The sequence below is a fragment of the Tiliqua scincoides genome, chromosome 4, assembly GCF_035046505.1.
Source record: "Tiliqua scincoides isolate rTilSci1 chromosome 4, rTilSci1.hap2, whole genome shotgun sequence".
In the NCBI taxonomy this organism is placed as follows: Eukaryota; Metazoa; Chordata; class Lepidosauria; order Squamata; family Scincidae; genus Tiliqua; species Tiliqua scincoides.
In genome coordinates this window covers 39,768,623-39,781,300 of record NC_089824.1, presented here as the reverse complement: position 1 = coordinate 39,781,300, position 12,678 = coordinate 39,768,623, and the positions used below count along the sequence as shown (strand labels likewise).

Here is a 12,678-nt window from a genome sequence, read left to right as displayed (position 1 = left end):
GTAACAAGTTGGAAGTCAGGCCTGATAGTGTTTGCTTATAAGTTGAACACTCGTAAGTAGGAGAACTTCTGTATGCATTTGTCCTGTTTATACCCAACGTAACACTTGCCATAGTCCAGTTATTTCACATGCAGTGGTGTTCCTAGACACATCTCCAGGAGTGCTGTCCCCCACCTGGAGCTGCAGTCTCCCACCCCAGGTGTTTGGGGGGCTAGCAAGGTTACCCATGGTTTCCCCGGCCCTCAGAATGCCTTCTAAGGCCCAAAAAAGTCACTTCCAGTTTTCAGCCAAAAACTAGAAGTGACCATTTTCAGCCCCTGGAAGGCATACTGAGAACTGAGGAAGTCACATATGGCTTCCCAGGCCCTCAGAATGCCTCAGATCAGTGCGCCACTACTATCATCAGTTGAATGAGTGCCATGGGGGATACCATGGGGCAAGTGGATGGCAGTGTAGTGCCACCCAAATTTCCTTTTCAGTTCCTTCAACTTGCCAGGGCATTTCTCCTTCTAGTTCCTACATTTGCCCACCTCAAGCTGAGAGAACGTAAGCCTGCCACTTATGCATAACCCTTTTTTTCTTTCCAGCAACTCTGTGAAATCATAATCCACACTTACAAAGCCCTGTTCCTAACAGTTTATAGGCCTACTGCTATGACAACGAAGTCATTTATGATCATTACCACTCAAGTTCTGCCCATTGCCTCAGTCTGAGAAGAGCTGTTAGAAATGCATTCACCTTTGATTTAACTATTGCAACTTCATGCCAAGTCCACAAAAGGACGAACAGGAGAGCTCAAGATGGCTGTCCTACAATAACAGAATTTTCTCAACTGTACAGCATTAACAAAACAAAACCTGGGGTATCACAAAAAAATGTTCTTAAGTTTTAGTAAAACAGAAAAGTGGCTAATGCTATTCTGTTTATTATTTTCCAAAGTGACTTTTCTACTTTTTAAATGTTCAGCTTCTGGTGTTTTTAAATTTCTTTAAATGCTATTTCATATTAGCTGGTAGGAAATAAGTTCATGTTAGGAGCGTTTTATATTGCTGGAGCCAGTAAAAACACTTGTCTCCAGTACCACAAGCTACCTATGTGTTCCACTGTCATACACTCCCCTTTTCTCTTGCAGTAATTTGCCTATGATGCCCCCCCCGATTGCCTGCTGTAGGGAAGTTTGCGTTTAAAGTGCAAACAGCATGTTTCGGACTTGTTAGAACTTTTAAAAATCTGAGCCATCCTCATAAGGGTTGTTAAATTCCATATTTTTTTCAGAAAAATACTGAATTGTATTTCACTACACTCCTATTCAAGTGTTTTCAGTGGAGTTGAGCTGATGCTGGAGATGTGGGCCGGGTTGCCTGAAATCTTTTGTACTGCTGGGAGACTTGATATGGGTTTCTCTTGAAATCTTTAGGTCATGGTTTTAGAACTCACTTCAGATCCTATAGTCAACTTTAAACCTTTAACATAGGGCCAGGAAGAAAACTAATGAAAGAAAGCTTAATTTTAATTTCTGATCTTAACACAGAAAGGGAGAAGCAAGCGTTCCTTTTATTCGTAGTGACACTCTTACTGGGCTTGAAATGGGATTATTTTTCCATTTATTATTGATTCATAGAAGGAGTGACACTAAGCTTCCACTTCTTAACTTTTTTTAAAACAGCAGCCCCCTGTTCCACATGGCAAACCCATTCAGGGGAGTTTCCAAAGCAGTGGGATAGAGGTTACAGAAGGATACTGTTCAAAAGTAAGTCATCACACAGGTGAGGATCTTGGTCCTAAATGCTCTCTGGACTTTGAACATAAGCACTTATTTTCCATTAGAAACTATTATCAGGATTTAAGGTTAAACAATCTTGCTACAAAAGCTGTATTTTAAAAAGTAAGTACAATAATACACTAAAAATTAACAATAGTTTTCTTACAGAGTCTAATCTTTCCTCTTGATGTAAGAATTGGGCAATATCTTCAGGAGTAGTACCAAGCATCCCTTGCTCTTGTAGATATTGAATTCCTCTCTTTGGTTTCTTATTAAATCTATATTTGGAATGAAACACAGAAAATCACATACAAAACAAATACTCATGCACAATTTGCAATCTAGCACCATAATTGGTGTTAAAATCTAAACACAAAATTTGCAAAGCAAAAAAAAAAAAACTACAAAAGAGATCCACCCTCCAAGCAACAGAAGTCTTAATTAATTGTCTTTGATGAGAAATTGTTTTATTACAGGGCTTGGGGGGGGGGTTTACAGGAAGTGAAAAAGGTCAAATATACAGGGCTTCAAAGGGTTGTGTGTGTGTTTTTAAAATTAAACCTACATATTTCTGCCATGTGATAGCAAGGTTCTCTCTCATAATAATTTCCCTTAAGCATTAGACATAAGGTCACAGTAATGAGCCATCCCAAGCCCCATCTAGTACTACTGTGCAGTTGCTTCTTGGCTTCATATGCATTACAGAAAAACTTCAGTGGTGTTTCCACCTCACCTATGATTAGGGTCTTATTCAGCTGCATGGGAGAACTGGAGGCCAGAAGTGAGACCAAACCAGGAAGATCCATTCTGAAATGTTGTTGGTTCTTGAAAGGGAAAACCTTCATGATTGTAAAAATCCCCTTGAGGGATTTGGAAACGCCTGCCTATGTAAACCGCCTTGAATAAAGTCAGAGGAGTAATCAGATGCCCAAAAAGGCAGTATATAAATACCAAGTTGTTATTATTATTACCTATGTATATGCACATTTGTTTTTTGTACAGTGCCATCCTGATCCATTTTCTGGCAACAGTCAAGAACGGGAAGGAGTATGCCAAAACCCTAAATGCTTCCACTTAGGAGGACAGATCAATTATAAACTAATGGCAGTATTATCAACACATTCAAAAATATATTTGTCTAGAGCAGGGGTCTCCAAACTTTTTGGCCAGAGGGCCACATGAAATAAATTTAAATATAAAATTTAAATAAATAAGAGATGAAACTTAGAATAAATGAATGAGTGGGCTCATTCATTCAGTCTCTGCGGCCCTCAGAACACCCTCCAGATGCAATCAGAGCACAGCTCTGGTCATGTTCAGTTGAGTGGGCTAGAGGGTTGCTGTGGACTGCATCCAGCCCCCGGGCCGGGGTTTGGAAACCCCTGGTTTAGATTCACAAACTCTTAAGGAAAGTAGCAACTGACCATTTCCCTCTGCTGTAAATGACCAACAGAAGAGACCAGCTGGATTGTGCAGCTCACTCACCAACAAGAAGTGTGCAGCATGCTGAGAAAAGCATGGATGCCATAGGAACTATTTCTTTATTATTATAGGATGCAAAAGATTTTGTATCTTTGAAGTAATCTTTTGCATGGTTCTGTATGTAGAAACTTTGTTTCTATGCAAGATTCTTTCTATCAACAACAGCCAGATTCCTCAGTGAAATCTTTTATATTAACAAAAGTATTCTGAAAAACATTATTCTAAGAAAGGAATATTTTGTACTGATCATGATGTTACTCCCTTGTTAATATTTTGAGTGGGACACAAAACAACATTTTACTTCAAAAAGGACCCATATGAATTAAAAACAAAATCCTGAAGAACTAACTAGAACTGTCTCTTTATCTTAAGAATGAATCCTTTGCTCACAACATTGAGCAAACATTCAGAATCAATTTAAATGAACAGAATGAAATGGGGAACAATACCACATATTCTAACTGCAGGTGAGGGATGAGATGATTATTTGTTTATCATTATTACTACAGTGCCATCCATGGACATGGCATTTCCCACTGGAAGAAAAGACAGGTCCCAAGGGGTTCACAATGTAAAACAAGTCATAAGGGATACAACAGAGGTTGGGGAGCAGGCAGTGGTATGCAGTTTATAAGCAGGGAAGAATCTGCAATTATTTTATGCACATGTACTTACACTTAGGGCACAATCCAGCCCTTGACTTGCGCCGGCGCAAGTTCCTTGCACGAGCCCACAAGGGTCGTAAATGTGCCATAAGGCACGTTTGCGTCTCCTCGGGAGGAAGTCAGGCCAGTGCTCAGAGAAGCGCCGGCCTGTGGAGACTGATGGGAGTCTCTGTGCCGGCTTCTTCCAAGCACCTTGCATCAGCATGGCTGCCCAAACGCAAGGCTCTGAGGTAGGTGGGGGCTGGGAAGGAGGCGGGAGAGAGGCGTTCCTGGGTGGGAGGGACAAGAGGTGGCGCAAGACCAAGGAGACCCATAGGGGCCAGCAGTCCTTACCTGGAGGTAAGGGGAAAGAAATGTTTCCCCTTGCCTCTGGCTGAGCCGCTTATGGCACCTATCCTGCGCTGGATACAGCGCAAGCCTCTTGGCTTGCCTGTTCCAGCACAGGATAGGATTGTGCACTTAGTTACAGTAGGGCAGAAGGACTAAGGGGTGGTGCCAAAGATAGCATGGAATAGGTAGACTTTTCAGGCAGGATTTTAAAGTAGAAAGGAGGCATCCTGCACATGATCTGGGAGGGAGTTCCGGGCAGGAGCGGAGAAAGGATGGAGCTGATAGATAGATGGAGGAGGCCTTCAGGCAACCGAGGGTGGTAGAGCTAAAGGAAGAAAGGTCATGGGCAGGCATGTAGTGGGATATGACAGCAGACAGGTAAAAAGAACCATGACTATGTATCTTATGTGAAAATATTCTCCAGTGTAAAACTCTTTGCCCACGGTGAATTAACCTGTCAGGAAGAAGGCTACGTTAAATTCACATGCTAGCTTTCTCTGCAGGAAATTTTAAATATGGAGGCACATTCAAACAACTGCCCCCCCCCCGCAGTTTCATGTTATGATCCAAAAAGTACTTCATTACATAATTTTTTCTGCTAGCAAATCAGTTCCAACACAGTAAAAAGTTCTAACACAGTAAAAAGTAAGAGGAAAGGCCCAAAATAAAACCCAGCTATTATTCAGGATCAAATACTAAGCAGTAGAGCATAAGTCTTGCTCACTACTGTGAAGTAAACATGTTTATACTTGGCTGCATGACTGTACAGTGCTGTGTTAGCACAACTCCATGAACATACTGGGGCAAACTGCGCTTTCAGTATTAGGAAGCTATCTTACACCAAGGCAGCCTACTAGTCCATCTAAATCAGCAATATTCCAGGGGCAGTATTATGGCAGATGCGTTTCAATGTCAGTAAGTGTAAAGTCATGCACATTGGGGCAAAAAATCAAAACTTCACATATAGGCTAATGGGTTCTGAGCTGCCTGTGACAGATCAGGAGAGAGATCTTAGGGTGGTGGTGGACAGCTCAATGAAAGTGTCGACCCAATGTGTGGCAGCAGTGAAGAAGGCCACTTCTATGCTTGGGATCATTAGATTGTAATACAATAATTTGTATTCAGAACAAAACAGCTAATATTATAATGCCGTTGTACAAATTGATGGTAAGGCCACACCTGTGGTATTGTGTCCAGTTCTGGTTGCCACATCTCAAAAAAGACATAGTGGAAATGGAAAAGGTGCAAAAGAGAGTGACTAAGATGATTACTGGGCAGGGGAATCTTCCTTATGAGGAAAGTCTACGGCGTTTGGGTCTCTTCAGCCTAGAAAAGAGGCACCTGAGGGGGGACATGATTGAGGCATACAAAATTTTGCATGGGAAGGATAAAGTGGATAGAGAGATGCTCTTTACACTCTCACATAACACCAGAACCAGGGGACATCCACTAAAATTGAATGTTGGGAGAGTTAGGACAGACAAAAGAAAATATTTCTTTACTCAGCGTGTGGTTGGTCCATGGAACTCATTGCCACAGGATGTGGTGACGGCATCTGGCCTGGATGCCTTTAAAAGGGGATTGGACAAATTTCTGGAGGAAAAATCCATTACGGGTTACAAGCTATGATGCGTATGTGCAACCTCCAGATTTTAGAAATGGGTTATGTCAGAATGCCAGATGCAAGGGAGGGCACCAGGATGCATGTCTCTTGTTATCTGGTGTGCTCCCTGGGGCATTTGGTATGCTGCTGTGAGATACAGGAAGCTGGACTAGATGGGCCTATGGCCTGATCCAGTGGGGCTGTTCTTCTGAATGCAAAGTGGCTCTTCAGAGTCTCAGGCAGAATTTTTTTTTCCATCACCTGCTACCTGTTCCTCCTTTGGTTGGAGATACCCAAGATCTTCAGCATGTGCCCCTACTACTGAGCTAAAGTCCCAGCCCTAATTCTGCCAAGGGATTAAAGATGTTAACAGAAGGAAGCAATAATAGGAGAATTCTCTGCATTTGAATATTCATCAAAGAAACAAATACACTTACAAATCTATTCCTTGTTCTATTATTTCTTTTTGTTGCTTTAGAACTTCAAACTGCTCTGGATTGTCAGTACCAGACATTTGTGTGCTGTAGCTGCCAATTCCCGATGAGGCAGTGGAATCAAGGGAATTTAAGCTTCCATATCTGTTAATTGTCTCAGGGTGTTTGGTTTCACTGCTATCTTGCTCCAAGGGTTTTTCCTGTCCTGAACCAGCAAAGAAAGAAGAAAGTTACACTTATTTTTAAAGATCATTTATTATGAATATTTATATACTATTTTCAATACAAAGTAGCTCACAAAATAATTGTATAGTAATAGTAAATAAATAAATATTTCCCTATTCTCCAAAGGATTCACAATCTAAATAAATATTTCTCAAGTATGGATTTATATAAAAGTATCAGATCTGAATATCAGAAGGACAATAATTCTATCAAATTAGAATTAAGAACACAATAACAAGCAGAAAGATTTAGAATTCTTCCCTTATAATAAAATCATCATGATAAGGAATGATGCAGCACTTTGCAGGATCTAAGACTGCCAACTCTGAAAGCTATAATTCTAGCCAATGTAGATTTGCGCAATGTTTGTCATGTTACAAAGACATCTCTCACAATGGCTGATGAGGGGGATGAGGGAATCTTCTGGAGACTTCAGGGTTTGTATTTTCAGATATTACACATGAGTACTAAACCCAAAGTAATCTTGTAGATCCAGTAATTAGCAAGCAGAAATATCAAATACAGTACATTTCTGAATGGATCACTATTAGAAATTAAAATACGAAAAGCAGCTTCTTACCTAGGGTCGTCTGGGAATTGGGATTTACATACTGATCCTTACTCCATTCCACCATGCACTTCAATATAGATACTAGGCATTCCAGTCCCTTCTTTCTCAAACTTAGCTCCTGCAAGATTTAAACAGTAATCAATTTTTTTAACACAGGTGTTGCTAAGTTTGCCAAATGTAATGAGACCCATTATTGTTCCTACCTGAATGTTGCTCATGCCAAGTTCTTGGCTGCCTCTGCCTTGAGCAATTTTGGACAGATCATTAACTAGTCTTTCAAATATATTTGCAGCATTTAGATCACAATCATAGTTTACATAGATGTCCACCACACTTTGGGCATCTATAACAAAAATAAAATGTATACATTGAAGAGCTTTTGTTGGATACATTTATAGGCATATGCTTCAAACACCTCACTTTCCCAATATGCATGTGATCTTAACTTCATTGTGGTTTTCAGAACCAAGCAGAACCAAGCAGGCCCTCTGCTCTGAAAAGGGGTGAGGTCATACTGGCTGAGACCCTCATCAAGGCTATGGGCACCTGTAGGCCTCTCTAAGATCATTCAAATTTGGGTGCTTCATTCTGATTTATTCTGAACAAAGATGTCTGGGAAGAACAAGTCCTACCTGCATAATAAATATAGGCTGCAATCCTAACCTCACTATCCTAGGAGGAAGTCTATTCAACACAATAGGACCTTTTCAGGATTGTGCTCCAAGTTCCAAATTGTCCAGGTGCCAGGCCACCTGAGCATTCCCTTCAGTCTCTGGGTTAAGTAGTATTCCACCATTCAGTCTGAGGCAACCTATTGTGCAGCAGGAACTTCCCTGATGGGCCATCAAGCCTTTTGTATCCTCCTGGAAAAACTCAAACCTAAAGCTAAAGAAGAAGCTCCAAACTCCTTTGTTTAGCCAGAAATACTTTGTTTCTTTTATGTAAAGTCCTATAAACTCCCCTGCCCTAGAAGCAGAACTTTATCACTCCTAGACCCTCCAAGAGTGTCCTTTCCATGATTGCTTGAAGGTTTCTTTCCCAGCAGAAACCTTCTCCATTTTATGACACTTCTAACTGACTTGAGTGTCCATGCTGTGCCTGGAGGTTTTCTATGTCGGTAAGAAAGCCTCCTTCACTTTGGGTCTTGCTCTATTTTTTCTCCTCTGGAACCTGGAGGACCTGGAATAGGTCTCCCCCCCTTTCCTTTTGATCCTCATCACAGTGTCTCTTTCTCTCTCCGCCCCCCCCCCCCAAGATTCAGTCACCTTCTCCAACTATTCCCTGCTATCCAAATACTGCTATTTACATTTAAAGCTCTATTAACTGATCTTCTAAGCAAAACACCTGAAAGTAAACATGCTTTTTTCTGGTTATATTTCTTTAATACACTTTATCTTCTTTGAAAGAAAGCTTACTTGAGGTTACTGGTAGCCTAATTTTGAGGCACTTTGGGGTTGTCTGTACTGCTCACCCACGTCAATGATCCAGAAACTGTCACTGCTGAATTTGACCTCTTGCTCATTAATTTCCCCAATTTCAGTTATTCTGAATGTGTATGTGACATGTATAGGACATGCGTTTACAAGTGAATGAGAAGTGTTAGTAACAGACTGGTGGAGAACACGGGTAACACATAATAACAAAAATCCTTCAGCAGGTGATCTAGAGACAATTTTAAAGCATGTAAGTAGCACAATGGAGTAATACCTGCACATATCCTTGTCAGGGTTTGTATAACCATCCATTTATGATCAAAGGAGCTAGTGGAGGTTTCTAAGATATACAGAAAAATCTCTTTGAAGAAAACCTAGGAAAAAATGATAGGAACAGAGAAAAGTTACTTATTTATTTCCAAGAACTTGTTTTCACATATGAATTACCTTTTCCCCTAATTACCCCTTGAAAACCAGCACCTGACTTACAAAATACTGAATATACAGTACATATGTGCACTGTACATATATACACAGAACAGATAGTATATTGTGCCTAAATATACACACTACATATAAAATATTGCATTGTGCAACTAGTATAAGAGGTATATTCATTAGACAAAAATATTTTCCTGGTAACTAGTATTTCAATCTGAAAAGATGTTCAGCGTTGCTGGAGTAAAAGAGCATGTTACAATCTTGTTTTATATATTTATTATTTTCATGTTTAGAGCTCAGATGCAGTGAAAATATCAGTACTTCAGAATCACAAATACCCAGTGTAATGATTGTCTAAGATTAATACTTCATGAAGGAGCCTATGGTTATATGTTGCCGTGGAGGTCAAAGTATCTAACTTTAACAATTTCTTTTATCAAACTGAATTTGGGTGTCCTGCTAGGCAAAGTAAAAAAAATCACCAACACAAAGAAAACATCCAACATGTGTGCAATCCCATGCACAGGAAGTAAAAAACTTTGTTCCTGAGCAGTAGAAAGGAGATAAACCATTTGAAAAGATGTTGAACATTGCTGGAGTAAAAGAGCATGTCACATGGAGTAAAAGAGCACATCACATGGAGTCACATGAACAGCAATATTTATAAATGATTTGCCAAAATAGGTAACAATCACAATCTGAGCAAGACCAGCACTATATACCCAGTAAGGATGCAATCCTTCTGTCCCTTTTCAAACTGGACAGTGTTCTTTAAATTCTGAAAAATTTCAAAAGCAATGTGCAATATAGAGAACCCTTGATTTAACAAACTTCAGATTAAAAGCCTTCAGAAATAATGGTTGTTATTTGCTTCTTTAAAATCTAATCATATGCGTTTTGGGCAAGTGAATTGTCATAAATACATTCAGATCCAACAGACTTTTGGCATTAACAGACCCTCCCTTTCCCTCCTTAGTCCACCAAATTGAGAGTTCACTGTACAGTGAATGGAGGATGCAAGAGCTAAGCATTGCTAGATATGCTCAAACCCTCTGTATGCCTAAAAGGCGACCCACCAGTTTGAGAACCACTGCTTTATACAATCTATTCTTCCTGTAAAACAAGTGCTCTTTTGTACCTGTATTGGGTCCCTTCGGGGAGAAAGGCGGGACATAAATATAGTAAATAAAAATAAAATATTTGCAGTCCCCAATTCCAAATTAAATGTGATGAATGCACTGCTTCTCCCTTATTTTTCTATTTTTTTGGCCATTTCTAACTCCTCTGAAACCTCTGTGATGTCCCGGCATCCTAAAAGCAGCTAAGACATCTTCCTGCAACAAGCTTGTCTTTTTCTTTAAATTCAGCACCATTATAAAAGGTTCACATGGGATCTCAGACAAGTACTATGTGGATTAGCTGTCATCATGTCTGGTTGTCCTCAGAGACAAAGAACATTGACCAACCCTCCAGCTGAAACTGGCATATGTTCATCAATTAGGTAGTCAACCCCACCTGGTTACATAAAGAGGTGGAATGACAGGCCCCAGATGGCCACAAATTCTCTGATCAGGGAGCTTCATGATCATTAAAACTGGGCAACATAAGCTCCTGCATGCAACTGCAGATGTGTGATTTGCCATCTCTGCTGCTGGAACCAGCTGCTGATTTGTAGAAGACACACCTGCCTGCCTCCAGTAAATAAAGAAGGCCAGCAATCCAGGGCCAAAGTAAGAAATTAACAACAAGGACAGTATTTCTAACTGGACACATTTAGGAAGTCATTTTTTAAACTTGTTCTTTTCACTTCAAGTCCAGCCTACCAAAGCCACTTTATGTAGCAAACCATTGGGGACTGTGTTCAGAGGCTTGGGGGGAAAAGGGACAGGGAGCAGCAGCAGCTGTCACATATGTGGACCGCTGCTGGTCAGAACATCACTAAGTGATGTTAACCTGTAATTACCTTCCTCCCCCTGTTGGTGTTACTAGTTACTGCATCCATTTTGTCTTTCTTGGGGGGCATCCAGCCAAATCCACACATTTTTGAACAGTCTGCAAAACATCTCTCCATTTTATTTATTTCCTTTTTTGTTTGGGTTTTAATAAAACTGTTTTTGCTTCTGTTACTTGTCTGCATAATCATGTACACCAGTGATTTTGTGAGTGGTCACATCTGACCATACATAGTCACTACTGTGAACTGAGTTTGAACAGAATCACCAGTTTCTATACTCTAATGGAAGGAGTGGTCTTTCTGAGACAGCTATCCTGCTACCTGGATGGTGACAGCAAGTATCTACCAGTTTCTCACTATTCAGCCACTGGCTCTTTAAGTGAAGTGGAAAGCTAGAAGGGGTGATTTGATTGCTTACCACTGAATGCTACTCCCCTTAATAAGTCTGGTTTCTCTAACATTAAATGTATCATAATCATATAAACATTGTAAATGTAAAACTTAAAGGTGAATGTGAGATGTAAATACTATATTATACCACAACTCTGATCAAAATACATACACTGAGAAGACAAATTCTTCACAGAGGTCACCTAGAGTCCTTTTTTACATTTGGAAAAAGACTGAGAACACAATTCTTTCTTCACCTACCACAGCAAGCAATCAAATAAACAACAGATGCTAAATACATCAGATCAATCACTTCCAAGAGACCTTTAGTCAATTGTATGTAGCACACTGAATTGATCCATATAAAAAATGCATGTCAGTCATCTAACACTTTCCTTGGGCTAGAATCCAAAGAGCTACTTAGGGCAATATAAGAGACTGCCACTAACACAGCAGAATTTTAAATTTTTTCACAGAGCAGTGAATCCCCATGTTATTTCACAAATTACTTTTCATACTCCATTCAGTTTCAAAAGCAGTTTATCATGCTGAATAGGAGGTTGCTACCCTAGAAAAACAAGTACAAAGCATTCTTATGTTTACAAAATTAGTGTCAAGGTTCTTTGAGGCCTTGTCTCTCAATATTTTTGCTTTAAAATGGGTTAGAATCTGCCCCCCTACACACAAAACATCACTTCTGGCATTGTTATCTCATTAACAAAATCTCGTCACTAGTTCAGGGATGAGATTTTGAGATAAAAGATTCCCAAGAGAAGCATCCCTTCCCTGCATAATTAAAAATACACAGCTGAACAGAAACATCAAGTTTTTTAAACATTTAAGTTGTCCTATTGTGCCCACAGTGGCACTGGGGAGAAAAAGAGTCCAATATACAAAGCTAAGATGAAAAAGACTGCAAACAAATATTTAGACCCATAGCTATGTAGTAAACAAATTGCACAAGGCAGCATAAACACTAGACCAAATAGTCAGTCCTTGGTCTCAGCTTTGCCCTGGAAAGAAGGTAGCCTTCTCCCATCTCCTATTGGTTGAGACTACTGGTGGTGGCAGGAGGCCATTGTCTCCATGACTGTGTCAGTAAAAGAATATAGTGTGAGAGTGTGGTGGAAAAAGGTGAGAAAATTTTATATAATGAGAAATGTGTTGGTGCTTTGCAGTGATAGTTTCAAGTAAAGACTTGAACACCTATTCTTCCTTCCTCCCCAGATATTTGCTTTCAGAATATGAATAGTTAAGGGTCAAAAAAATTTCCATATGTCCGATTGGCTAATTACCCTAAATACACACAGCCCAGCAGTAATTTTCTCAATACCAGTTTAGCAGCCCTCAATCTTGATCTTTGCTTGGATCACATCACATGAGTGTTA

General features: G+C 40.0%; 1 protein-coding gene across 2 annotated transcripts in view; it reads right to left on the bottom strand.

The window, feature by feature from the left end:
- ARFGEF1 (ADP ribosylation factor guanine nucleotide exchange factor 1) overlaps positions 1 to 12,678 on the bottom strand; it is a 99,593-nt gene that overhangs the window by 38,078 nt on the left and 48,837 nt on the right. For both annotated transcript variants that reach the window (XM_066622770.1, XM_066622772.1), the window contains exons 11-15: positions 8,780 to 8,879; positions 7,276 to 7,415; positions 7,082 to 7,190; positions 6,280 to 6,481; positions 1,929 to 2,040 (exon numbers count right to left, since the gene is read on the bottom strand). In XM_066622770.1, coding sequence (XP_066478867.1) covers positions 1,929 to 2,040; positions 6,280 to 6,481; positions 7,082 to 7,190; positions 7,276 to 7,415; positions 8,780 to 8,879 — 663 coding nt within the window. The remainder of the gene's footprint in view (positions 1 to 1,928; positions 2,041 to 6,279; positions 6,482 to 7,081; positions 7,191 to 7,275; positions 7,416 to 8,779; positions 8,880 to 12,678) is intronic.